The 26,177-nt window shown below is 45.8% G+C and overlaps 2 protein-coding genes across 2 annotated transcripts in view; one reads left to right on the top strand and one right to left on the bottom strand.

The window, feature by feature from the left end:
• The window catches only part of LOC139261944 (coiled-coil domain-containing protein 152), a 270,445-nt gene that overhangs the window by 7,988 nt on the left and 236,280 nt on the right, over nucleotides 1–26,177 (bottom strand). The gene's annotated exons all lie outside the window — the stretch shown is intronic.
• LOC139261933 (selenoprotein P-like) lies at nucleotides 729–25,823 on the top strand. Its single transcript, XM_070877105.1, has 5 exons — nucleotides 729–831; nucleotides 5,431–5,642; nucleotides 14,824–15,033; nucleotides 21,155–21,272; nucleotides 24,367–25,823. Exons 2-5 carry the CDS (start codon nucleotides 5,449–5,451, stop codon nucleotides 24,655–24,657), a joined length of 813 nt encoding a protein of 270 aa, XP_070733206.1. The 5' UTR covers nucleotides 729–831; nucleotides 5,431–5,448; the 3' UTR covers nucleotides 24,658–25,823.

The raw sequence follows: 26,177 nt of genomic DNA on the forward strand, positions 1-26,177 counted from the left end.
AAAACGATTTACTGTGTGCATTACCATAACAGATCAAACAGTAGGTTTTAACAAGGAAGAGAATAGCTCCCTCAGAGAGCCAGCACAGCCTATAAAGTTTTATGATTCTGTCAGTCAGTATCTGTGCAAGTATTTCTGTATCTGGTTGTCAGTATATGTGTTAGTGCCAGGGGCAGGGAGGACAGGGACACTCTTGGACACTGTTAAATATTTGGCGCTTCGATTTATTTAATGTCTGGTGGAATTTATCTCCTTCAAAAGTAAGCAGAGCAGAGATCAGTCATTAATAGATTTTTGACCTTTGGAACAAAAGCCAAAACCTGACATTCACAAAAATGATCCTCGTATTCGCTTTAAATTTCACAAACCCAACTTGATTCTCAGTTTCAGCTGCATTGTGTGAACATGGAGATTTTTTGAGAGAACTCCCATTCGGGATTAGAGAAACTCTGGCAGAAGTTTTAAACCAGTTGCTTTTGTTTCCAGAATCTGCCTCAGCAGGGGGCCTTGAAATGTTTTTACTTGGTAAAAATGTTCTTAATAAAGTAATGAAAGACCTGAGCAAGTAGCTGATTTTTGTTATTTTTTTTCAAAAAGTGAAACAGTAACTTTCCGGAAAGAAAAAACACAGAAAAAGGCAAGTTAGCACATTGTTTGCAAGTTTTCTTTTTTCTGCATGATTGACAGATGTGAACATTGAGCCAAATCTTGTGACTGCAAAGACAGGGAGATAAACAACAGCAGTATAAATAGCAGAGAACAGCTCGGAGCCCGATAGAAAGAGAGAACGGATCGGAGCAGCAATAAGCACCGAAGAAGACCAAAAAACATGTAAGGGCGTAACTTTTTATTCTTTTCATGAAGCTAATTGATCTTTATATTACATCATATTTGCATTAAACTATTAAAATAAGTGAATTGTATCTAATAGTACAAAGTAGATTGGTAGTTTTGCTTTGCTTTGTCAGAGTACTTGCGTTTTAATTTTTTTTTAATTTGCCGAGTTTACGGGTGAATAAAATAATTAAAATGATTTGTTTTTCTTAATCAGCCGTGTCCTTCTATTTACTCAGTTACTGTTGCCGGATTTGTTCCCACCAGCACAATCCAAAAGAGCTGACGTTGATTGGAGATACTTGTCTAAGTTTTATGTTATTAAAGTTTATTTGAAGCAATTGAATAATTGTGCTGACTAAGTCTCGCTGTTTTTGCATTCATTTTCAGAAGTTGTTATATGTGTCAATCTCATACCAGGTATCTCATTGGTACATCTCGTCCATGCTAACATTCTTTGAGATTTTGTCGAGTTAGATTGCATTTGATATTTGAATATTTTCAGGTTATTTTCATCTGACATGAGCATCTATACTCTCACTGCACAATATGTATGGAATGAGCTTTGGTTCCAGAGATGAGGGGGTTGACTTATGAGGAAAGGTTGAGGAGGTTGGGCCTCTACTCATTGGAATTCAGAAGAATGAGAGGTGATCTTATCAAAATGTATAAGATTACGAGGGGGCTTGACAAGGTGGATGCAGAGAGGATGTTTCCACTGATAGGGAAGACCAGAACTAGGGGGCATAATCTTAGAATAAGGGGCCGCCCATTTAAAACTGAGATGAGGAGGAATTTCTTCTCTCAGAGGGTTGTAAATCTGTGGAATTCGCTGCCTCAGAGAGCTGTGGAAGCTGGGACATTGAATAAACTTAAGACAGAGATAGACAGCTTCTTAAGGAATAAGGGATAAGGGGTTATGGGGAGCGGGCAGGGAAGTGGACCTGAGTCCATGATCGGATCAGCCATGATTATATTAAATGGCGGAGTGGGCTCGAGGGGCCGTATGGCCTACTCCTGCTCCTATTTCTTATGTTCTTATGCAGCATCAGAGCAGTTGTTAGTGCAGACATCCTCATACAGAGTAACTGTACTGCAGTCGGCACAAACGCCGGCACTAAAACTTCACAGACCACTGTTCCTGTCTGCACAACTCCCTCTTGCTCCGTGTCAACTCTTGGAACGTTATCATTTTTGTACACAAGAGTCTGAATCAAAGTCACAGGTAGTGGAGTATGCATTACTGGAGTATGCACCTACCATGCATCAGGGCCCTTTTTATAAATGATTGGTCCTTATATAGTTACCTGGGTCTCGCCCTGTTTCAACGCCTTCTAATGCACAATAAATAGACATTGTCACTTTATACTTGGTAGCTGTGTGCTACAATCTATGATTGAGTGCCATCATCATCATAGGCAGTCCCTTGGAATCGAGGAAGACTTGCTTCCATTCTAAAAATGAGTTCTTAGGTGACTGAACAGTCCAATATGAGAACCACAGTCCCTGTCCTGGCAGGACAGACAGACGTTGAGGGAAGGGGTGGGTGGGACTGGTTTGCCGCACGCTCCTTCCGCTGCCTGTGCTTGGTTTCTGCATGCTCTCGGCAATGAGACTCGAGGTGCTCAGCGCCCTCCCGGTTGCACTTCCTCCACTTAGGGCGGTCTTTGGCCAGGGACTCCCAGGTGTCGGTCGGGATGTTGTACTTTATCAGGGAGGCTTTGAGGGTGTCCCTGTAACGTTTCCTCTGCCCACCTTTGGCTCGTTTGCCGTGAATGAGTTCCGAGTAGAGCACTTGCTTTGGGAGTCTCATATCTGGCATGTGACAATGTGGCCTGCCCAGCGGAGCTGATCGAGTGTGGTCAGTGCTTCATGTGCTGGGAATGTTGGCCTGGTCGAGGACATTAACGTTGGTGCGTCTGTCCTCCCAGGGGATTTGCAGGATCTTGCGGAGACATCGTTGGTGGTATTTCTCCAGCAACTTGAGGTGTCTACTGTACATGGTCCATGTCTCTGAGCCATACAGGAGGGCAGGTATTACTACAGCCCTGTAGACCATGAGCTTGGTGGAAGATACTTTTGAAGACTGTTTATGTTTGGAGGACAGTCAGGTTTGTAAAGGTGCTACTATGATCACCCACCTGTGACCACTGTACCAGAGACAACAGAAGGAAAGCAGTCCACCTTTTTATGAGAAGTCCACTTGCTTTTCTTGGTAACTTAAACTGTGTTACTGCAACTTTGATACTAAATGCACAACCAGTCCTTTTTACTAACCAGGATAACTTTAACAATGCTGAACACAGTCAGTCACAGGACAGTGAAATCAGAAGCAGTGCTGCAAAAAGACGAAAGGAACACGACAATCCTCAGAAGTTAATCCTATTTGGATGTAAAATTGCTCCTAACTTCATTATTTTATTACAAGGCATCAGCATTTCAGTAATGCGAGGCAAAAATTAAATAGCTGTGTCACGGGGTTTTTGTAAACCCCACTCATGCCATTTGAAAAACAGGACATATTGCAGGAATGGAAAATCCCCTGTTTAGAATCACACAATCACAGACATTTACGGTACAGAAGGGGGCCATTCGGCCCATCGTGTCCATGCCGACCGAAAAAGAGCTACCTGGCCTAATCCCACTTTCCAGCTCTCGGTCCACAGCCTTCAACTCCCCTCTAATCCTTCTACCAATTACCTTCAATTGATGCCCCCTGGTTATTGACCCCTTTGCAAAGGGAAATAGGCCCTTCCTATCCACTCTATCTAGACCCCTCATAATTTTATACACCTCAATAAGGTCTCCCCTCAGCCTCCTCTGTTCCAAAGAAAACAACCCCAGCCTATCCAATCTTTCCTCATAGCTAAAATTCTCCAGTCCAAGCAACATCCTCGTAAATCTCCTCTGTACCCTCTCCAGTGCAATCACATCTTTCCTGTAATGTGGTGACCAGAACTGCACGCACTACTCCAGCTGTGGCCTAACTAGTGTTTTATACAGTTCAAGCATAACTTCCCTGCTCTTGTATTCTATGCCTCGGCCAATAAAGGCAAGCATTCCATATATCTTCTTAACCACCTCATCTATCTGGCCTGCTACCTTCAGGGATCTGTGGACATGCACTCCAAGGTTCCTCTACACTCTCAGTATCCCATCATGTATTTTGCATTCCCTTGCCTTGTGAGCTCTCCCCAAATGCTGGTGGAGCCACCATCTACCATTCTATGTGGACTCATATCTCAATTCTAGAAACAAATAGGAGCTAAATGACCTTGTCAATGTAAAGGCCAGAGTCCATCCACTGCTAATTTCAAACGATGAATATAAGAACATAAGAAATAGGAGCAGGAGTAGGTCATTTGGTCCCTCGAGCCTGCTCCACCATTTAATACGATCATGGCTGATCTGATCTTCGCCTGAACTCCACCTTCCTGCCCGCTCCCCATAATCCTTAATATAGCTAACTTAAAATGTATTTAAATGGGGCTGTTTCATCAACAGCATGCAATTCCTCCAAATGTTTAGACCCAACATTCTGGCTGTAGAAATCAAACCAGAAAATTGCTGGAATCACTCAGCAGGTCAGGTAGCGCCTGTGGAGAGACAAACAGTGTTAACGTTTCTGGTCGACCACCTTTTGGTTCTGATGAAAGGTCTTTGACCTGAAACGTTAGCTCTGTTTCTCCCTCCACAGTCGTTGCTTGATCTGCTGAGTATTTCTAGCACTTTCTGGTTTGATTTCAGAATTCCAGCATTCGGAGTATTCTGAATTCTAGTTGTAGCTCTCAGCAGAAATAGGCAGGCCCAACACATACCAGTTGTCCTGGAGAAATGGATGCAATCACAGAATCCCCTTTAGTAATAACTGAACTTCATTCATCCAGTTGGGTTAGCGTTAGGATAGGCTACCAGAATATCTGTATTTGTAAGTAAAATTGAAATTATGTTGACATATTGCAAAGTACTTGAGGGTTGGTCATGAAGGTGTTTTATCAGCATGCTAGCATGTACATGATTGAAGGCAAATCTGCTAGATTTTATTGCAATTGTAGATTAAAATACCCATGAAAGTGTAAATTATATCAACGTAGCAGACTGACTTACATATTAATGCATAAGAACATAAGAAATAGGAGCAGGAGTCGGCCATACGGCCTCTCGAGTCTGCTCCGCCATTTAATACGATCATGGCTGATCCGATCATGGACTCAGGTCCACTTCCCTGCCCGCTCCCCATAACCCCTTATTCCCTTATCAGTTAAGAAACTGTCTATCTCTGTCTTAAATATATTCAATGTCCCAGCTTCCACAGCTCTCTGAGGCAGTGAATTCCACAGATTTACAACCCTCTGAGAGAAGAAATTTCTCCTCATCTCAGTTTTAAATGGGCGGCCCCTTATTCTAAGATTATGCCCCCTAGTTCTAGTCTCCCCCATCAGTGGAATCATCCTCTCTGCACCCACCTTATCAAGCCCCCTCATAATCTTATACGTTTCGATAAGATCACCTCTCAAAGATACTTCATGCAGTCACAAAACTTTTCCAAATTAAAATTTGAAAAATCTAACCATGCATTTCTGACTTTTCTTTCAGCCAGAGGCCTGTGCGTTAATGCAAACAGGGCTGGGTGTTGCCCTGGCTCTCTGCCTACTCCTGGTGGGGTGGGCGGAGAGCCAGGTGCAATGTAACAGACCAGCAACATGGACCATCGGAGGGAAGGATCCCATGAATGACTCTCTGAACCAGGTGACGGTGGTGGCACTGTTCCAAGCTAGCTGACATTTCTGTCTGGTTCAGGCAGCCAGGTAAGATCTGCAAATTAAGTACATTTGTGCCTAATTATGTCAGTGAGGCAGAACCATTTTACATATTTTTTTGTTGGAGGGGCTATTGTAGTATTCCGATGAGAGGTGGGGAAGGGGCATGACTATTGGTCCAGGGTGCATCAAGGAAAATCCTCACATCGTCAGGATCTTCACAAATCGTACAAATTGGCCACCTTCCAGCAGGACTGGCGATTAGAGCCATTCTTCAAATAATTACTGTGCTCCTGGGACTTCAAACAAAGTCTGGCAAGTAATGAATAACATCATCATCATAGGCAGTCCCTCGGAATCGCGGAAGACTTGCTTCCATTCTAAAAGTGAGTCCTTAGGTGGCTGAACAGTCCAAAACGAGAACCACAGTCCCTGTCACAGGTAGGACAGATAGTGGTTGAGGGAAGGAGTGGGTGGGACTGGTTTGCCGCACGTTCCTTCCGCTGCTTGTGATTGATTTCTGCATGCTCTCGGCGATGAGACTCGAGGTGCTCAGCGCCCTCCCGGATGCACTTCCTCCACTTACGGCGGTCTTTGGCCAGGGACTCCCAGGTATCGGTGGGGTATTGCATTTTATCAGGGAGGCTTTGAGGGTGGCCTTGTAACGTTTCCTCGGCCCACTTTTGGCTCGCTTGCCATGAAGGAGTTCCGAGTATTAATAAAGACTGTGACGTCAGATTGATACCCTGCCTTTTCCACTCCATTATTGTCTCACCTTCTTTAAAGTGTTACCTGAGGTAGCCCTCTGCAGTTTGCTGCACCATTTTTTTTTACTCGCGATAGTTTGATCATTCTTCCAAAGAGCTGGCACAGGTGCAATGGGCTGAATGGCCTCCTTCTGTGCTGTTTTATTGTATGATCCAGGTTTTGCTGAAAGTGTAGTACTGCAGCACAGCCTGCAGAGGCCCTCTGTGGCCCAGTGGCAGGAAGCTAGAACTGTCTCATTCAGTTTTCACCACAGTCCTGTTCGACTGACTCCAAGCCTCAGGCGTCGGATTTTGTTTCAGCACCAGTTTTATTTTTCATTTTTAATTGACACTATGAATACTGTACAGGATTTATTACTGCTTCCCGTACTGGATTAAATAAACCAGGCGTGCATCCATGGCTCACCCATTCATCAATGGTTCATCGAAACCATTCCATCAGTTTCCTATCCACTCTAACAGTGCACCATGACTAGTTATAGATGTTTTCAATCAGTCTGACAAGTTTCTGAGGAACGCCATACATCCTCAAGACATGCCATATCGCTTCTTGCCATACACTGTCAATCTATGCAACTGTTGTAACAAGGACATTGAATTTATTCTAGGATTCTTTATCAATACAATTTTACAAAAATCATTTTTGCAACTGAATAAAACAAAAGGCCCAAGTCTGTAAATTCACTGTGTGCTGCAGTCTTGAAGCAGGCACACCAGAAGACCCTGGATTTTCTCCCGGTTACTACTGTTAAAAAAAAATTACTTCCTGAAATGACCTCGACCCCTCCTCCTTGTTTAATCAGCTTTTCCATGACTTTCAAAGTCAATCAAGTAAAACGCCACACTGCTTGTCCATTCCTATATATTATCGAACCCTGTCCACTTGCTTTATTCCCTCAGTGCCAGTTATATTGTGTTCCGTGTCTATTTAATCCGCATGCCAGACACAAGAGTCCCAAAGCAAGTGCACTACTCGAAACTCCTTCATGGCAAATGAGCCAAAGGTGGGCAGAGGAAACGTTACAGGGACACCCTCAAAGCCTCCCTGAAAAAGTGCAACATCCCCACTGACACCTGGGAGTTCCTGGCCAAAGACCGCCCTAAGTGGAGGAAGAGCATCCGGGAGGGTGCTGAGCAAAGAAACATAGAAACATAGAAAATAGGTGCCGGAGTAGGCCATTTGGCCCTTCGAGCCTGCACCGCCATTCAATGAGTTCATGGATGAATGTGCAATTTCAGTACCCCATTCCTGCTTTCTCGCCATACCCCTTGATCCCCCGAGTAGTAAGGACTACATCTAACTCCTTTTTGAATATATTTAGTGAATTGGCCTCAACAACTTTCTGTGGTAGAGAATTCCACAGGTTCACCACTCTCTGGGTGAAGAAGTTTCTCCTCATCTCGGTCCTAAATGGCTTACCCCTTATCCTTAAACTGTGACCCCTAGTTCTGGACTTCCCCAACATTGGGAACATTCTTCCTGCATCTAACCTGTCTAAATCCGTCAGAATTTTAAACATTTCTATGAGATCCCCTCTCATTCTTCTGAACTCCAGTAAATAAAAGCCCAGTTGATCCAGTCTTTCTTGATATGTTAGTCCCGCCATCCCGGGAATCAGTCTGGTGAACCTTCGCTGCACTCCCTCAATAGCAAGAATGTCCTTCCTTAAGTTAGGAGACCAAAACTGTACACAATACTCCAGGTGTGGCCTCACCAAGGCCCTGTAGTAACACCTCCCTGCCCCTGTACTCAAATCCCCTCGCTATGAAGGCCAACATGCCATCTGCTTTCTTAACCGCCTGCTGTACTTGCATGCCAACCTTCAATGACTGATGTACCATGACACCCAGGTCTCGTTGCACCTTCCCTTTTCCTAATCTGTCACCATTCAGATAATAGTCTGTCTCTCTGTTTTTACCACCAAAATGGATAACCTCACATTTATCCACATTATACTTCATCTGCCATTCATTTGCCCACTCACCTAACCTATCCAAGTCACTCTGCAGCCTCATAGCATCCTCCTCGCAACTCACACTGCCACCCAACTTAGTGTCATCTGCAAATTTGGAGATACTACATTTAATCCCCTCGTCTAAATCATTAATGTACAATGTAAACAGCTGGGGCCCCAGCACAGAACCTTGCGGTACCCCACTAGTCACAGCCTGCCATTCTGAAAAGTACCCATTTACTCCTACTCTTTGCTTCCTGTCTGACAACCAGTTCTCAATCCACGTGAGCACACTATCCCCAATCCCATGTGCTTTAACTTTGCACATTAATCTCTTGTGTGGGACCTTGTCGAAAGCCTTCTGAAAGTCCAAATGCACCATATCAACTGATTCTCCCTTGTTCACTCTACTGGAAACATCCTCAAAAAATTCCAGAAGATTTGTCAAGCATGATTTCCCTTTCACAAATCCATGCTGACTTGGACCTATCATGTCACCTCTTTCAAAATGCGCAGCTATGACATCCTTAATAATTGATTCCATCATTTTACCCACGACCGATGTCAGGCTGACCGGTCTATAATTCCCTGTTTTCTCTCTCCCTCCTTTTTTAAAAAGTGGGGCTACATTGGCTACCCTCCACTCCATAGGAACTGATCCAGAGTCAATGGAATGTTGGAAAATGACTGTCAATGCATCCGCTATTTCCAAGGCCACCTCCTTAAGTACTCTGGGATGCAGTCCATCAGACCCTGGGGATTTATCGGCCTTCAATCCCATCAATTTCCCCAACACAATTTCCCGACTAATAAGGATTTCCCTCAGTTCCTCCTTCTTACTAGACCCTCTGATCTCTTTTATATCCGGAAGGTTGTTTGTGTCCTCCTTAGTGAATCCCGAACCAAAGTACTTGTTCAATTGGTCTGCCATTTCTTTGTTCCCCGTTATGACTTCCCCTGATTCTGACTGCAGAGGACCTACATTTGTCTTTACTAACCTTTTTCTCTTTACATATCGATAGAAACTTTTGCAGTCCGTCTTAATGTTCCCTGCAAGCTTCCTCTCGTACTCTATTTTCCCTGCCCTAATCAAACCCTTTGTCCTCCTCTGCTGAGTTCTAAATTTCTCCCAGTCCCCAGGTTCGCTGCTATTTCTGGCCAATTTGTATGCCACTTCCTTGGCTTTAATATTATCCCTGATTTCCCTTGAGAGCCACGGTTGAGCCACCTTCCCTTTTTTATTTTTACGCCAGAAAGGGATGTACAATTGTTGTAGTTCATCCATGCGGTCTCTAAATGTCTGCCTTTGCCCATCCACTGTCAACCCTTTAAGTATCATTCGTCAATCTATCCTAGCCAATTCACACCTCATACCTTCAAAGTTACCCTTCTTTAAGTTCTGGACCATGGTCTCTGAATTAACTGTTTCATTCTCCATCCTAATGCAGAATTCCACCATATTATGGTCACTCTTCCCCAAGGGGCCTCGCACAACGAGATTGCTAATTAATCCTCTCTCATTACACAACACCCAGTCTAAGATGGCCTCCCCCCGAGTTGGTTCCTCGACATATTGGTCTAGAAAACCATCCCTTATGCACTCCAGGAAATCCTCCTCCACCGTATTGCTTCCAGTTTGGTTAGCCCAATCTATATGCATATTAAAGTCACCCATATAACTGTTGCACCTTTATTGCATGCACCCCTAATCTCCTGTTTGATGCCCTCCCCAACATCACTACTACTCTTTGGAGGTCTGTACACAATTCCCACTAAAGTTTTTTGCCCTTTGGTGTTCTGCAGCTCTGCCCATATAGATTCCACATTATCCAAGCTAATGTCCTTCCTAACTATTGCATTAATCTCCTCTTTAACCAGCAATGCTACCCCACCTCCCTTTCCTTTTATTCTATCCTTCCTGAATGTTGAATACCCATGGATGTTGAGTTCCCAGCCCTGATCATCTTGGAGCCACGTCTCTGTAATTTCAATCACATCATATCTGTTAACATCTATTTGCACAGTTAATTCATCCACCTTATTACTATTAGGGGGATCAAGGGGTATGGCGAGAAAGTAGGAATGGGGTACTGAAGTTGCATGTTCAGCCATGAACTCATTGAATGGCGGTGCAGGCTCGAAGGGCCAAATGGCCTACTCCTGCACCTATTTTCTATGTTTCTATGTTGTTACGGATACTCCTTGCATTAAGACACAAAGCCTCAGGCTTGTTTTTTTAACACCCTTTGTCCTTTTAGAATTATGATGTAGTTGGCCCTTTTTGTTTCTTGCCTTTGTTTACTCAGCCTTCCACTATTGCTTTTTACCTTTCTACCATCTGTTTCTGACTCCATATTACTTTGCCCTGTCTCGCTGCATCGGTTCTCATCGCCCTGCCATATTAGTTTAAACACTTCCGAACTGCATTAGCAAATGTTACCCTCAGGACATCAGTTCCAGTCCTGCCCAAGTGCAGACCGTCCCTTTTGTACAGGTCCCATTTCCGCCAGAACTAGTTCCAATGTCCCAGGAATTTGAATCCCTCCCTCTTGCACCACTGCTCAAGCCATGTATTTACTCTAACTATCCTGCTCCCTCTACTCTGATTAGCACATGGCACTGGTAACAATCCAGAGATTACTACCTTTGAGGTCCTACTTTTTAATTTAACTCCTAGCTCCCTAAATTCAGCTTGTAGGACCTCTTCCCACTTCTTACCTATATCGTTGGTACCTACATGTACATGACAACTGGCTGTTCACCCTCCCTCTCCAGAATGCTCTGCACCCGCTCCGAGACATCCTTGACCCTTGCACCAGGGAGGCAACATACCATCCTGGAGTCTCGGTTGCGGCCGCAGAAACTCCTATCTATTCCCCTTACAATACAGTCCCCTATCACTATAGCTCTCCCACTCTTTTTCCCGCCCTTCTGTGCAGCAGAGTCACCCATGGTGCCATGAACCTGGCTGCTGGTGCCTTCCCCTGGTAAGTCATCTCCCCCAACAGTATCCAAAACGGTATATCTGTTTTGGAGGGAGAATACCGCAGGGGACTCCTGCACTACCTTCCTGCTCTTGCCTTGTCTCTTGGTCACCCATTCACTAACTGTCTTAACCCTTACCTGCGGTGTGACCAACTCACTAAATGTGCTATCCACAACATTCTCAGCATCACGCATGCTCCAGAGTGAGTCTATCCGCTGCTCCAGTGCCGTCATGCGGTCTGTCAGGAGCTGCAGCTGGACACACTTCCCGCACACATAGTAGTCAGGGATACTGGAAGCGTCCCTGATTTCCCACATAGCACAGGAGGAGTATGACACAGGTCCGAGCTCTCCTGCCATGACTTAACCCTTAAATTAATTTACTTACTAAAATTTACTTAAACACCAAACAGCTACTTAGTAGTTCACTGCCAATTAAACCAATCTAAAAGTCAGTCTAAAAGAGAGTTATACTAACCAGTCGAACAGCCAACCACTTACCAGCTTGGCTGTGACGTCACCTCTCGATTTCGCACCCCTCTATCTTTGTCTGCAGCTGGTTGGGCTGGTTTCTGCGCCTCCGTCTCCTACTCTCGCACTCCTTATCAGCTGCTCTAGTGTCAGCACTGGTAGGAAAAACAAGACAAAACAGCACCTGCCACCCCCACTTGCCCTTAAAACTCACCCACTTACCAAACTCATAAATGCCACTCTATGCTGCTGCACTCCGTGCTCTGCACGAGCTGCCTCTTTTTAAACTGTATCTAGGTCACTACTGGTCAGTCGTTTACAGAACTGGTTTTAACTAGCTGCTAATTGCCTCCTACTGGAGAGTTACCTTGTTTTTCTCTGCCTAAACCTGAAAGATTCCCAACTATTTAACTTTTCCCCTTTAAATTAAACTGCTACTTACTTAGAAGCTACTGGCAATTGCCACTAACAATTTACTCCAGCCTCCAAATGGTCTAAAGAGAATAACTCTTAAAACTCACCTACTTACCAAACTCACAAATGCCACTCTATGCTGCTGCACCTCGAGTCTCGTCGCCGAGAGCATGCAGAAATCAAGCACAGGCAGCGGAAGGAGCGTGCGGCAAACCAGTCCCACCCACCCTTTCCCTCAATGACTATCTGTCCCACCTGTGACAGGGACTGTGGTTCTCGTATTGAACTGTTCAGCCACCTAGAGACTCATTTTTAGAGTGGAAGCAAGTCTTCCTCGATTCTGAGGGACTGCCTATGATGGTGATATTTACCTATCCCTATAAACTCAATCTCATTCCTAGCTGGATCGTCATTCCTTTATTGCATGTAGTATATAAGGCCTTCTTAGATGAGAATTTTAGATTCCCAGCCTGAACCACGGTTTCCTGGAGTTGAGAGGGGTGGGAGGTTCAGGGCAGTTTGAAGTTGTGGCCCTTATGTCTTGAAGAAATTAATGCAGAACACTGCTCATAACTGACATCCCCAGTGGTCAAGTGAAGTGGAGTAAGTGCATCCGGGAGGGCGCTGAGCACCTCGAGTCTCATCGCCGAGAGCATGCAGAAATCAAGCGCAGGCAGCAGAAAGAGCGTGTGGCAAACCTGTCCCTTAGGGCGGTCTTTGGCCAGGGACTCCCAGGTGTCGGTGGGGATGTTGCATTTTATCAGGGAGGCTTTGAAGGTGTCCTTGTAACGTTTCGTCTTTTAGGCTGGTGTCCCAGTCTGCACATCATGACCCAATATTAGTAGTTCATTGTTAAAGGGGAAATCTGGAGGGAAACTTTTTGTTTAAAGCACTCCCCCTTTTTGTGAAAGAAAGTATTAAGAGTCCAGTCCTCTTAATTTGAAGCTTAATTTCAATGATTTGTTAATTCAAATTTTGCAAAAATAATCTCTTGTGCTGCTTTACTGAAACTGCATAATTTATACGACGAGATAATTCAATTTTTTCAAGTAAAATATGACTTTTAAGTAACAGAAGCAGATTATAGTGTCCCATCATAAATTTCTTTAACATTTGAGTCATCATCATAGGCAGTCCCTCGGAATCGAGGAAGACTTGCTTCCACTCTTCGAATGAGTCCTTAAGTAACTGAACAGTCCAATACGACACTTACATTCTCTGTCACAGGTGGGACAGATAGTCGTTGAGGTGGCTGAACAGTCCAATACAAGAACCACAGTCCCTGTCACAGGTGGGACAGACAGTGGTTGAGGGTAAAGGAGGGTGGGACAGGTTTACCGCACGCTCTTTCCGCTGCCTGCGCTTGGTTTCTACATGCTCTCGGCGATGAGACTCGAGGTGCTCAATGCCCTCCCGAATGCACTTCCTCCACTTAGGGTGGTTTTTGGGGATGCCAGTTATGAGCAGTGTCCTGCATTAATTTCTTCAAGGCATAACTTCAAACTGCCATGAACCTCCCACCCCTCCCAATTCCAGGAAACCGTGGTTCAGGCTGGGAATCTAAAATTCTCATCTAAGAATGCCCTCCACACCCACTTAAGGATGGACATTAGCACAACCTCTCGCCCATTCCAGAAAACTATGGAATGCAAATTATGCTCGCCTAGTAGCTATAATGCTGGACTACTAACCCAGATGTTTTGAGTTCACCAGGGTAAGATGTGACATTGAATGCTCTAAATCTCTGGGCGAGCACAGTACCAAAAAATGATCATGAAAGCTGCCAGATTGTTCGAAAAACCTAACTGCTTTACTAATGTCCTTTAGGAAAGAGAACCTGATGCAGTCTACATGTGACTTCAGTCCCATGCCATGATTAAATCGTAATGCCCCCTGGGGCATTTTGAGATGGACAATAAATACTGCCTTGCCAGTGCTGTCCACATCCCAAGAACATTACAGGCAACTCTCGATTATCTGGGTCCCTCGGGGATTGGGCTGTGCTGGGTAAACAATTTCTCTGTTAGAGCGAGTTGACATTATAAAGTTAAAACTTCAATGAATAAATACTGTGCAATCAGCTACAAACAGTAACGAGGCAGTTAAATATGGACATTACCAGCAAGCATGCAGGTGGCCTCGAGGAGGAGATTGTCTAGCTCCGGGGTTCTGGAGCGTGCTGCCTTACCATGCCGAACACACCGGCCCGTGCCTTCCCGGGCCGAAAGGACTCCGACGTCACCGGCCCGAGAGACAGCGGCTGCAGCAGTGCGCACACACACGGAATTTTAAATGCCGTTACAACGGTTTCCCGTTGCATCCGTGTGCGGATAATTGAGAGTTGCCTGTATTTAAAAAATGCTACAGCTAGGAATGCAAATTTAGTGGAGTGGTTTCCCAGGGTTGGGAGCTCCAGGTAAAATGATTGTTTTCTTCCAGAAAAATGGGAAACATTTTGAACAAAGGTTTTACTCATAATATTTCCTTTCCCTTATTCAGCTATTACTTTACTAAAACAGCTTGCATTTATAAAGAGCCTTCAACTCAGTAAAATATCCCAACTCATCATTACTTACCCAAATTATATTAGCATTCCATCTTCAGTTTGTTGAATTTTAAATCAATTTATCATTTCAGTTTGAAGCAGCTGAAACAGAAACTGGACCAAGATGGATTTAACATCTCCTTCATGGTGGTTAATCACCGCGGGAATACCTCACGTGAACTGTACCAACGCCTAAAAGCGAAGGTGGCAGAAGAGATTCCCGTGTATCAACAAGAGATTAATCAGCCTGATGTTTGGGAGCTGCTCCAAGGCACGAAAGATGATTTCCTGATCTACGACAGGTCTGTTACTCCATTATATGGCTACTTGTATGTATCATTGACACTATCTGCATGGAATCAAAGAAACTCCTGATTCTGATTACTATGCGAGGAAACGATCTGGTTTGTGTATAGTAATTCAGAAAAATAGGAGCAGGAGTAGGACATGCAGCCCCTTGAGCCTGCTCCGCCATTCAATATGATCATGGCTGATCCGACCATGGATTCAGCTCCACTTCCCTGCCCGCTCCCCATAACCACTTATCCCCTTATCATTTAAGACACTGTCTATTTCTGTCTTGAATTTATTCAATGTCCCAGTTTCCACAGCTCTCTGAGGCAGCAAATTCCACAGATTTACAACCCTCTGATTCTAATTCTAAGGTCGTGCCCTCTAGTTCTAGTCTCCCCTATCAGTGGAAACATCCTCTCTGCATCCACCTTGTCAAGACCCCTCATAATCTTATACGTTTTGATTTTTGTTCAGGTTATAACCATTCTTTCTCAGGTTAATTTCCCCCCCACTCTTTACCCAGACCGCACCTGGCCATGAACTAACTGGGACTAAAAGGCAGGTTGCTTTCTATGCACTTTGAACTTGTCACTAGTGTGGGTGAGTGGGAAGAATATCTATGCGATTTCTCCTCCCTCCCTGTGGTGAAATGGCTGCCTTCTGTTCAGCATCTCTACACACTGATTGGTATAAATTTTGGATTTCAGTGGTACGGCCTCTCGAGTCTGCTCCATCATGGCTGATCTTTGACCTCAACTCCATTTTCCCGCTCTATCCCCATATCCCTTAATTCCCTTAGTTCCCTGAGAGTCCAAAAATCTATCGATTTCAGTCTTGAATACACTTAACGATTCAGCCTCCTCAGCTCTCTGGGGTATAGCATTCCAAAGATTCATAACTCTCTGAGTTAAGAAATTTGTCATGTATTCAACTATCATTGTAACCCATGTATAAGCTGACCTAAGTTGTACGTCTTGGGAACATTGACCACAAGGGGGTGAACTTGTGGGAGACACTCCTAACCTGGACTTTCAGGTATAAAAGGGGAAGCTCCACCCATCTTCATCACTTGAGGTCTTGGTAATAAAGGTAACTGGTCACAGAGTGACCTTCTCTCAAGTATGGGCCTCATGTGCATTTATACTGTATAATAAGGACATATCATTGGCGACGAGAAACTGGGATTTAAACCACCCGAGCATGGCCACTAGCAGCACAGAAGAGAGGTACTGTGTTGGTGATAATTGGGACCACTTTATTGAGAGACTACAGCAAAGTTTTGTCACTAAGGAATGGTTGGGACAGGATTCGGCCGACAAACGCAGGGCTCATCCCCTGACGGTTTGTGGATCCAGAACGTACTCCCAGAGAAGCCGGCGGACAAGACGTTCGAAGAGCTCAGTAAGTTGATCGGGGAACACCTTAAACCGGCGAGCAGCATGCACATGGCCAGACACCGGTTTTACACGCATCATTGGCGAGAAGGGCAAAGCGTTCCAGGCTTCGTGTCAGACCTCCGGCGACTGGCGAGCCTATGTAAGTTCCCAGATGCATGCAGAGCGGAGATGCTGCGAGACTTTTTTATTGAGGGCATCGGGCACGCTGGGGTTTTCAGGAAACTGATTGAGACCAAAGGCTTGACCTTGGAAGCGGCGGCTCTGATAGCCCAGACATTTATCTCAGGGGAGGAAGAGACCAGAATGATGTATGACAAAAATCTTGGCTCAAATGCGGCAAACGACCAGGGAGTCACCATTGTTAACGCGGTACACAGGTATCTTGGCAGACAAGGGCAATCGGACATGCCCCAGCATGCAGTCAAACCCAAAGGTGGAATTCAACAGAGACAATGGCTAGCTGAACGGCGATTCATGCCATCACAATGGACAATGCGGCTAGTAATGGGGCCATCAACACCTGTTAATGGTGCGCTTAAGAACAGTTACAGACAGTCAGAGACGATCGACTGGTAATAGACCTTTTGTTTCCAACAACGGGGCCTCCAGCTCATGCTGGAGGTGTGGAGGCAAACACCCAGCCAGAGCTTGCAGGTCACTTGGCGCGTATGTGCAGGAAGCCTGCAGCCAGGTTGATGTACAAGGAGGACGGGCCCGATGTAAGCCCTACGAGGCCGAATGAATACTGGGGGAAATCGCTGGAAGCTGAAGTTCAGCGAGTTCATGTGAAGCACATATACAGTTCATATACCAGGACGCCACCGATAGTGATGAAAGTGTTCCTCAATGGCATCCCAGTATTAATGGAACTAGACATGGAGGCCAGCCAGTCCCTGATGAGTATCAAACAGTTCGAAAGGTTGTGGGTGTCCAAGGCCAGGAGGCCAAAATTATTGCCGATTGACGCACAGCTACGGACATATACAAAGGAGATCATTCCGGTGCTAGGCAGCGCCACGGTAGTCGTGACCCACAAAGAAACGGAGAACAGGTTGCCACTCTGGATTGTCTCGGGGGACGGTCCCGCAATAATGGGGAGGAGTTGGCTTGCTGTCATGAACTGGAAATGGGGCGATGTCAATGCAATTTCTTCTGTGGAGTGAGTATCATGCTCACAGGTCCTGGACAAATTTGACTCATTATTTAAACCCGGCATCGGCACTTTCATGGGGACCAAGGTAGTGATTCACATAAACCGGGACACCAGGCCAGTAGACCACAAGGCCAGAGCGGTGCCGTATGTGATGCGGGAAAAGATAGAATGCGAATTGGATCGCCTGCTGAGGGAAGGCATCATCTCGCCAGTCGAATTCAGTGACTGGGCGAGCCCAATCATGACGGTGCTCAAGGCGGATGGGTCGGTCAGGATATGTGGTGATTACAAGGCCACCATCAATCGGGTGTCACTCCAAGACCAGTACCCGCTACCGAGAGCGGAGGACCTCTTTGCGACGCTATCTGGTGGCAAACTTTTTTCAAAATTGGACCTGACCTCAGCTTACATGACGGAGGAGCTGGCGAGTGAGTCGAAGAAGCTGACCACCATCACAACACACTAGAGGTTGTTTGAGTATAACAGACGTCCGTTCGGGATTCGTTCGGCCGCCGTGATCTTTCAGCGAAATATGGAAAGCCTCCTCAAGGACGGTGGTTTTTCAGGACGACATCCTCATCACGGGTTACGATACTGAAGAACACCTCCACAACCTGGAAGAGGTGCTACGCAGACTGGACCGGGTAGGGCTGTGACTGAAAAAGGCGAAGTGCGTCTTCTTAGCTCCAGAGGTAGAATTCCTGGGGAGGGTAGCAGCAGACAGGATCAGACCTACTGCGTCCAAAATGGAAGCGATCCAGAGAGCACCCAGACTCCGTAACACGACGGAGCTGCGTTCGTTCTTGGGGCTCCTGAACTATTTTGGTAACTTTCTTCCCAAATTAAGCACGCTGTTAGAGCCGCTACACGTGCTCCTACGCAAAGGTCGTGATTGGGTCTGGGGGGACAGCCAAGAAAGGGCTTTTGATAGAACACGCAATTTGTTATGCTCCAACAAACTGTTAACATTATATGACCCGTGTAAGAAACTAGTTTTAACGTGCGATGCGTCGTCCTATGGGGTCGGGTGTGTGTTGCAGCATGTGAATGCCAATGGTCAGTTACAGTCGGTAGCTTATGCCTCCAGGAGTCTGTCCCAGGCAGAAAGGGGCTACGGGATGGTAGAAAAGGAAGCGCTTGCATGTGTATATGCGGTAAAGAAAATGCACCAGTACCTGTTTGGCAGGAAATTTGAGCTGGAGACAGATCACAAACCCCTAACGTCCCTTTTGGCTGGCAACAAGGCTATAAATGCGAATGCATCAGCCCGCATACCGAGGTGGGCACTCACGTTAGCCGCCTATGACTACACAATTCGGCACAGACTGGGCACTGAAAACTGCACCGATGCACTCAGCAGGCTCCCACTAGCCACCACTGAGGGGGACAACTGAGCATGATGCTGAGATGGTCATAGCTGTTGAAGCTTTCGAAAGCGAAGGCTCACCTGTGACAGCCCTTCAGATTAAAGTCTGGACAAATAAAGACCCGCTACTGTCTTTCGTTAAGAAATGTGTCCTGAATGGGGACTAGGCAGTCACGTATGGGGCATGCCCTGAGGAATTTAAACCATTTCATAGGCGCAAAGATGAATTCTCGATTCAGGCCGATTGCCTACTGTGGGGAAACCGAGTAGTCATGCCCCAGATGGGCAGAGAGGTGTTTATCAGAGAACTTCACAATGAGCACCCGGGCATTGTCATGATGAAGGCAATTGTCAGGTCACACATTTGGTGGCCAGGGATAGATGCAGACCTGGAACTTTGTGTTCGCAGGTGCAACACGTGTGTTCAGCTGGGCAACGCACCCAGGGAAGCCCCCCTTAGCCCCTGGTCCTGGCCCGCCAAGCCATGGTCACGCATCCATGTGGACTACGCAGGTCCTTTCATGGGAAAAATGTTTTTGGTTGTAGTAGGCGCCTACTCCAAATGGATTGAGTGTGCCATTTTAAATTGAAGTACATCCTCTGCCATGGTAGAAAGTCTACGGGCAATGTTCGCCGCCCATGGTCTACCGGATGTCTTGGTCAGCGACAATGGCCCGTGCTTCACAAACACTGAATTCCAGGACATCATGGCAGGCAATGGAATTAACCATGTCAGAACGGCACCATTCAAGCCGGTCTCAACCGGCTAGGCAGAACGAGCAGTGCAGATAATCAAACAGGGGATGCTCAGAATCCAAGGGGGTTCCCTACAAAGCCGCTTATCACGCCTCCTGTTGGCCTATAGATCCCGACCACACTCGCTCACAGGGGTTCCACCCGCAGAGCTGCTAATGAAAAGGACGCTCAAAACCAGGTTATCCCTTATACACCCTACTATGAAAGAAATTGTTGAGAGCAGGCGTCAGTCACAATGTGACTACCATGACAGGAATGCGAGGGCGCGATGTTTGGATGTCAATGACCCTGTTTTTGTCCTTAATTACGCTGCAGGGCCCAAATGGCTTGCAGGCACTGTGATTGCCAAAGAGGGGAATAGGGTTTTGGTAGTTAAGCTTACCAATGGACAAATCTGCCGCAAACCCGTAGATCCAACTAAAAGGAGGTTCAGCAACCCCATAGAAGAAGCAGAGGAAGAACATGATGTAGAGTTTACTCCACCACAGGTGACCGAACACCGGAACCAAGTGGAGGAGAGCCCAGTCACTGTGGGCAGTCCGGACAGGCCTGAGGCACCGCAAACAGCAGACACTCTGGCTAGCGCCCAACAACCGGAGCCCCAACTCAGGGGCTCTACAAGGGAGCGTAAACCACTAGAGAGACTTAACCTGTGATCCCAATAAGACCTTCTGGGGGAGGTGATATCATATATTCAACTATCATTGTAACCCATGTATAAGCTGACCTAAGTTGTACACCTTGAGAACATTGACCACAAGGGGGTGAACTTGTGAGAGACACTCCTAACCTGGACTTTCAGATATAAAAGGGGAAGCTCCACCCACTTTCATCACTTGAGGTCTTGGTAATAAAGGTGACTGGTCACAGAGTGACCTTCTCTCAAGCATGGGCCTCGTGTGCATTTCGACTGTTCAGTAAGGTTATATCAAAATTCTTCCTCATTTCAGTCCTAAAAGGCTTATGCTGAGCCTATGACCCCCTAGTTCTGGACTTTCCAGCCAGGGGGAAACAGCCTCTCAGTATCTACCCTGTCAAGCTCTCTAATAATTGTATGCGATTCAATGAGATCTAAACTACAGAGTATAGGCCAATCCTACTTAATCTCTCCTCCTAGGTCAACCCTCTTATCCCAGGAATCAATAGGTTGTGGCTCCAATGTACCAGTGCATAATTTCTCAATTCATGCAGTCAGGAGCAGAAAACATCTGTGTCACTAAACGAACCAAATTAATCTAGAAAATTGTAAAGGACTTTGAAAGGACACTGCAACCTTCTGCAATGTCTGTGTCATTGCAGAAGGTTGCAGTGACCGTGTCAATGTTCAATTACTCTACAAGTTGAATATTACAAGAGGGGACATTGTTTCCTTCTCACTGGCTACAATGCCTACAACGTCCTCTATTTAAACTCTTAATCCTGTGAAAATCTAACAAACTGGCCGTATTTTTTAACAGATGCGGCAAATTGACTTATCACCTGGAACTGCCGTACTCCATCCTGGATCATCCGTATGTGGAGTATGGAATTAGGCAAACGTATTGTCAACAAATCTGTGCTAACTGCTCTTTGGTGGTAAGGCTCAAACCATGAATTTAAGTTATATTCATCAAAAACTAGGAGATGCATCGTAACATTGCACACAGATAACCTGGGGCACAGGCTGGGGAGTGGAATTGTTGGTGGGGAAGGGACTAAGGACTAGAGAGCAGAGCAGTCATCTGGACTGGGCAAGACAGGATATCAGCATGTGGCCACACTCAGAGAGAAAGAAAAGACTTGCATCAGGACATCGTAAGGCACTTTGCAACCAATGAAGTACTTTTGAAGTTTAGTTCCTGTTGTAATGTAGGAAACACTGCTTGCGCATAGCAAGCTCCCACAAACAGCAATGTGATAATGACTGGGTCGTGTTTTTTTAGTGATGTTGGTTGATGGATAAATATTGGCCAGGAAACCGGGGAAAACTTCCCATCTCTTCTTCGAAATAGTGCCATGAGCTCTTTTACGTCCAACTGATGGGGCAGACGGGGCCCCAGTTTAATGTTATATCTGAGAGATGGCACCTCCGACAGTGCATCGCTCCCTCAGCACTGCACTGGAGTATCAGCTGAAATATTTGTGCTGAAGTCTCTGGAGTGGCACTGGCACTTGAACCCACAACCTTCTGGCTCAGCAGTGAGAGTGCTACCCACTGAGCCACGGTTGAACAGATAGGATGGGGGCGGAGGGCAGTGGGGAGATTCAGGTCACACTCTGGCCTTGTGAATAAGTGAACAGTGACAATAATCAAAAAAATAGAAAGCTACAAATGAAAGTAGAAGTTGAAAATATGGCTGCCTCATGTGCATCTGATAAAGGAAAGAATGACAAAAGGGAATAAGATGACTTTAGGAAAGAGATAAAAAAAACAGACCATTCGGGAGATGTGGAAGATCATCATTATAGGCAGTCCCTCGGAATCGAGAAAGACTTGCTTCCACTCTTAAAATGTGTCCTTCGGTGGCTGCACAGTCCAATACGAGAACCACAGTCCCTGTCACAGGTGGGATAGATAGTGGTTGAGGGAAGGGGTGGGTGGGACTGGTTTGCCGCACGCTCTTTCCGCTGCCTGCGATTGATTTCTGCACGCTCTCGGCGATGAGACTCGAGGTGCTCAGCGCCCTCCCGGATGCACTTCCTCCACTTAGGGCGGTCTTTAGCCAGGGACTCCCAGGTGTCGGTGGGGATGTTGCACTTTATCAGGGAGGCTTTGAGGGTGTCCTTGTAACGTTTCCTCTGCCCACCTTTGGCTCGTTTGCCGTGAAGGAGTTCCGCGTAGAGCGCTTGCTTTGGGAGTCTCGTGTCGGGCTCGTGGAAGATATGCTACAATTAAAGGGTGATCTAAAGTGAGCTGTTTAAGTTGATTAAATGTGTGCTGGAGGGCTGGATTCTCCTCCGTAATCACGCCTGACATGATGGCTGCAGAGAATGAGGAATGATCTGTGCGATCAGGCCGATTGCTGCTTCACCATTGAGCTTGACTTCCCTCCCCTCGTCCTGCCACTGCCTGCTCTTTGTGCTGCCTGCTACATTCAAATAGCGGCAGAAAGACTGGTCCCAGGTCCCGAGTGGGTTTCCCCCCATCCGCCCGTCTTTAGAATCACAGGATAGAAACTATAGTCACGCTGTGCTCATATAACTGCTTTGCACATTCACGTCAAATTCATCCCTGTGCCAGTTTATCATCAGCATCATCATAGGCAGTCCCTCGATTCTTCCACTCTTAAAATGAGTCCTTAGGTGACTGAACAGTCCAATACGAGAACCACAGTCCCTGTCACAGGTGGGACAGATAGTGGTTGAGGGAAGCGGAGGGTGGGACTGGTTTGCCGCACGCTCTTTCCGCTGCCTGCGCTTGATTTCTGCATGCTCTCGGCAACGAGACTCGAGGTGCTCAGCGCCCTCCCGATGCACTTCCTCCACTTAGGGTGGTCTTTGGCCAGGGACTCCCAGGTGTCAGTGGGGATGTTGCACTTTATCAGGGAGGCTTTGAGGGTTACCGATATTAGTGTACTTAAAAATAAACTGCTACATAGAAAATAGGTGCAGGAGTAGGCCATTCGGCCCTTCGAGCCTGCACCACCATTCAATATGATCATGGCTGATCATGCAACTTCAGTACCCCATTCCTGCTTTCTCGCCATACCCCTTGATCCCTTTAGCCACATCTAACTCCCTTTTGAATATATCTAACGAACTGGCCTGAACAACTTTCTGCGGTAGAGAATTCCACATGTTCACCACTCTCTGAGTGAAGAAGTTTCTCCTCATCTTGGTCCTAAATGGCTTACCCCTTATCCTTAGACTGTGACCCCTAAAGAGTGGATCAACTAGGCTTATATTCAATGGAATTTAGAAGGATGAGGGGATCTCATAGAAAGATATACAATTCTGATGGGATTGGACAGGTTAGATCCAGTAAGAATGTTCCCGATGTTGGGGAAGTCCAGAACCAGGGGTCATAAGGGGTAAGCCATTTAGGACCGAGATGAGGAGAAACTTCTTCACCCAGAGAGTTGTGAACCTGTGGAATTCTCTACCATAGAAAGTTGTTGAGGCCAGTTCGTTCGATATATTCAAAAGTGAGTTAGATGTGGCCCTTACGGCTAAAGGGATCAAGGGGTATGGAGATAAAGCAGGAATGGGGTACTGAAGTTGCATGATCAGCCATGATCATATTGAATGGTGGTGCAGGCTCGAAGGGCCTGCCATCCCGGGAATCAGTCTGGTGAACCTTCACTGCACTCCCTCAATAGCAAGAATGTCCTTCCTCAGATTAGGAGACCAAAACTGAGCACAATATTCAAGGTGTGGCCTCACCAAGGCCCTGTACAACTGCAGTAAGACCTCCCTGCTCCTATACTCAAATCCTCTTGCTATGAAGACCAATATGCCATTTGCCTTCTTCACCGCCTGCTGTACCTGCATGCCTACTTTCAATGACTGATGTACATTGAAATAGCAGAGCTACATTTGGGATGAGTACATTAAGCTTTCATATGGGAACTGCATGGGCTATAATTGCTACAATCATTGAGGATGTTATCAGTAAATATCTGTACATTGTGTCTAAATGTAATGGAATTAGAAATACACCATTTGAAATGTCATGTCCTTGTACCTGTAGGACCAGCCTCCTGAATGTACTGCAAGAAATGTAACAGAGGAACTAAAAGATGAAGTAAAAAAACATCACAGAAAGAAATTCCATTCATATGTCAATGCCCGTAAAACAGGTAATGAGGAAGCAGCAATGAGGACAGATGACACGCAGTTAGAACAAGGTGAACATGAGCACCCCCACCATCACCATGAGCAGCGCCGGAATCACCATCACCCAGCTGACTCAGAAGGGAGTGAAGCAGGGCATCCAGACTCTGCGGCAGTCAGCGGCTCACAGCATCAGAGAAGTCTGTGAAAAAACAAATCGCACTGCAAGAAAGAGTTCAAGTGAAAACTCGTTGGGATGTCAGAGCTAGCAGGGATCAGGTGATGATGATACTGTCGTCAGCCGCTGAGTGGCAACTCCTCCAACAACGAGGTGACTTGACACTGCAGAAGACAGTCGTCATCCTGACAGTGACAGGGACAGCTGGACGAGGTCAGCGTCTCTGAATCCTGACAGTGACGCCTGCTCTCTGCTCTCTGACCACAACCAGATCGGGTGAGGCAGAGCCAACAAGAGCCATGACTGGGCGGTAGAAGCTGAGAATGACAAAATGGGCAGCAGTAAACAATCTGATTGGAATGTAAACTGCTGTCTGCTTTCACAAAGCTTTGAAAAGCCCTGTTTGGATTTCAGCTTTACGGCTCACTGCAACCCCTTCTGTTCCATCTTGAGGGCTGCTCTGATACCAAGCAGTATTACGAGGCCAATAAGTATAAAATTCCGGTTAGTCCTTGTCTCTCTTGCTTTTTTTCCCAATCCTTGTGGTTGCAAGAGTGAGGACAGCAGCACAAACTACTCCGTAGGAGCTTCTGTCTGATGTAAGGCAAACACAAAGGGAAGATAACTAAAGCAGAGAAGCTAACCTGTAGAATGTACAACAATTACGTATTTCTCATCTATCAATTTTTTCCCTACAATAACTTTGAGAATAAGAGAATTCTTCTACTTTTTGTCTTCTTCTGAAACAATTTTTCCATTTCAATTAAACCAAGCACGAGCATTTTTTAAGAACCATTAGTAAATAACACCGACATTTGCTGGAATTGGATACAACTCATGCGACCCGTAGTTGGGGTCATCAATACTCACAATTCCAACTCGAAATTCCTACTCTACTCTCGAACTTGTAATCCTTTAAAAACATTGTGAATCACTAGCCAGTAGACTACTTTTTTCTTTGATTTGTTTTATTTAGTAAAAACAAACGACTTGATTATAAAGAACTGAAAGACCAGTTGTGGGTTGTTTGGAAGCAGGCACCATATTTCATGATGGTTACCAGGGAAACCATTGACCCTAGTTTACCTGAATCGCTGTATGGTAAATGTCGACAAATTCGATTTCCTGGCAAGTCTGTAATGCACTGGAAGTATTCTGTAAGAAGATTTCAATAAACATTCTGTTTCTGAAAAGCACTGTTGGCGTAGTCTTGTGTGTCTGTGCAGAGATCCATTCGTGGTCAAGTCGTGTCTAATATTGGTCAACTGGTATGGGAAAGATTGCTTTAAACCATTGAGACTCCACACTGTATTTCAGTTATAGGAGATTTAAGGGTGATTTTGTTTTTCGCATACACTAGGGTTTTGTAGTGTAAATCTGGAGTTAGGGTTTGAATTGACTCTGAATTACAGCAGAATGAGAGTCCCTGCTCCAGGGAGTCTGAATCTGCTTTACTCCTGGTTCCTCACACTGCAGTCATACCCTGACACCAGATTCACACCACAACATTTTAGCACTGGTGAGAAGCAAAACCGCTCCACATCAACATT

The sequence above is a fragment of the Pristiophorus japonicus genome, chromosome 1 (genome assembly GCF_044704955.1).
Source record: "Pristiophorus japonicus isolate sPriJap1 chromosome 1, sPriJap1.hap1, whole genome shotgun sequence".
Taxonomy (NCBI): Eukaryota; Metazoa; Chordata; class Chondrichthyes; family Pristiophoridae; genus Pristiophorus; species Pristiophorus japonicus.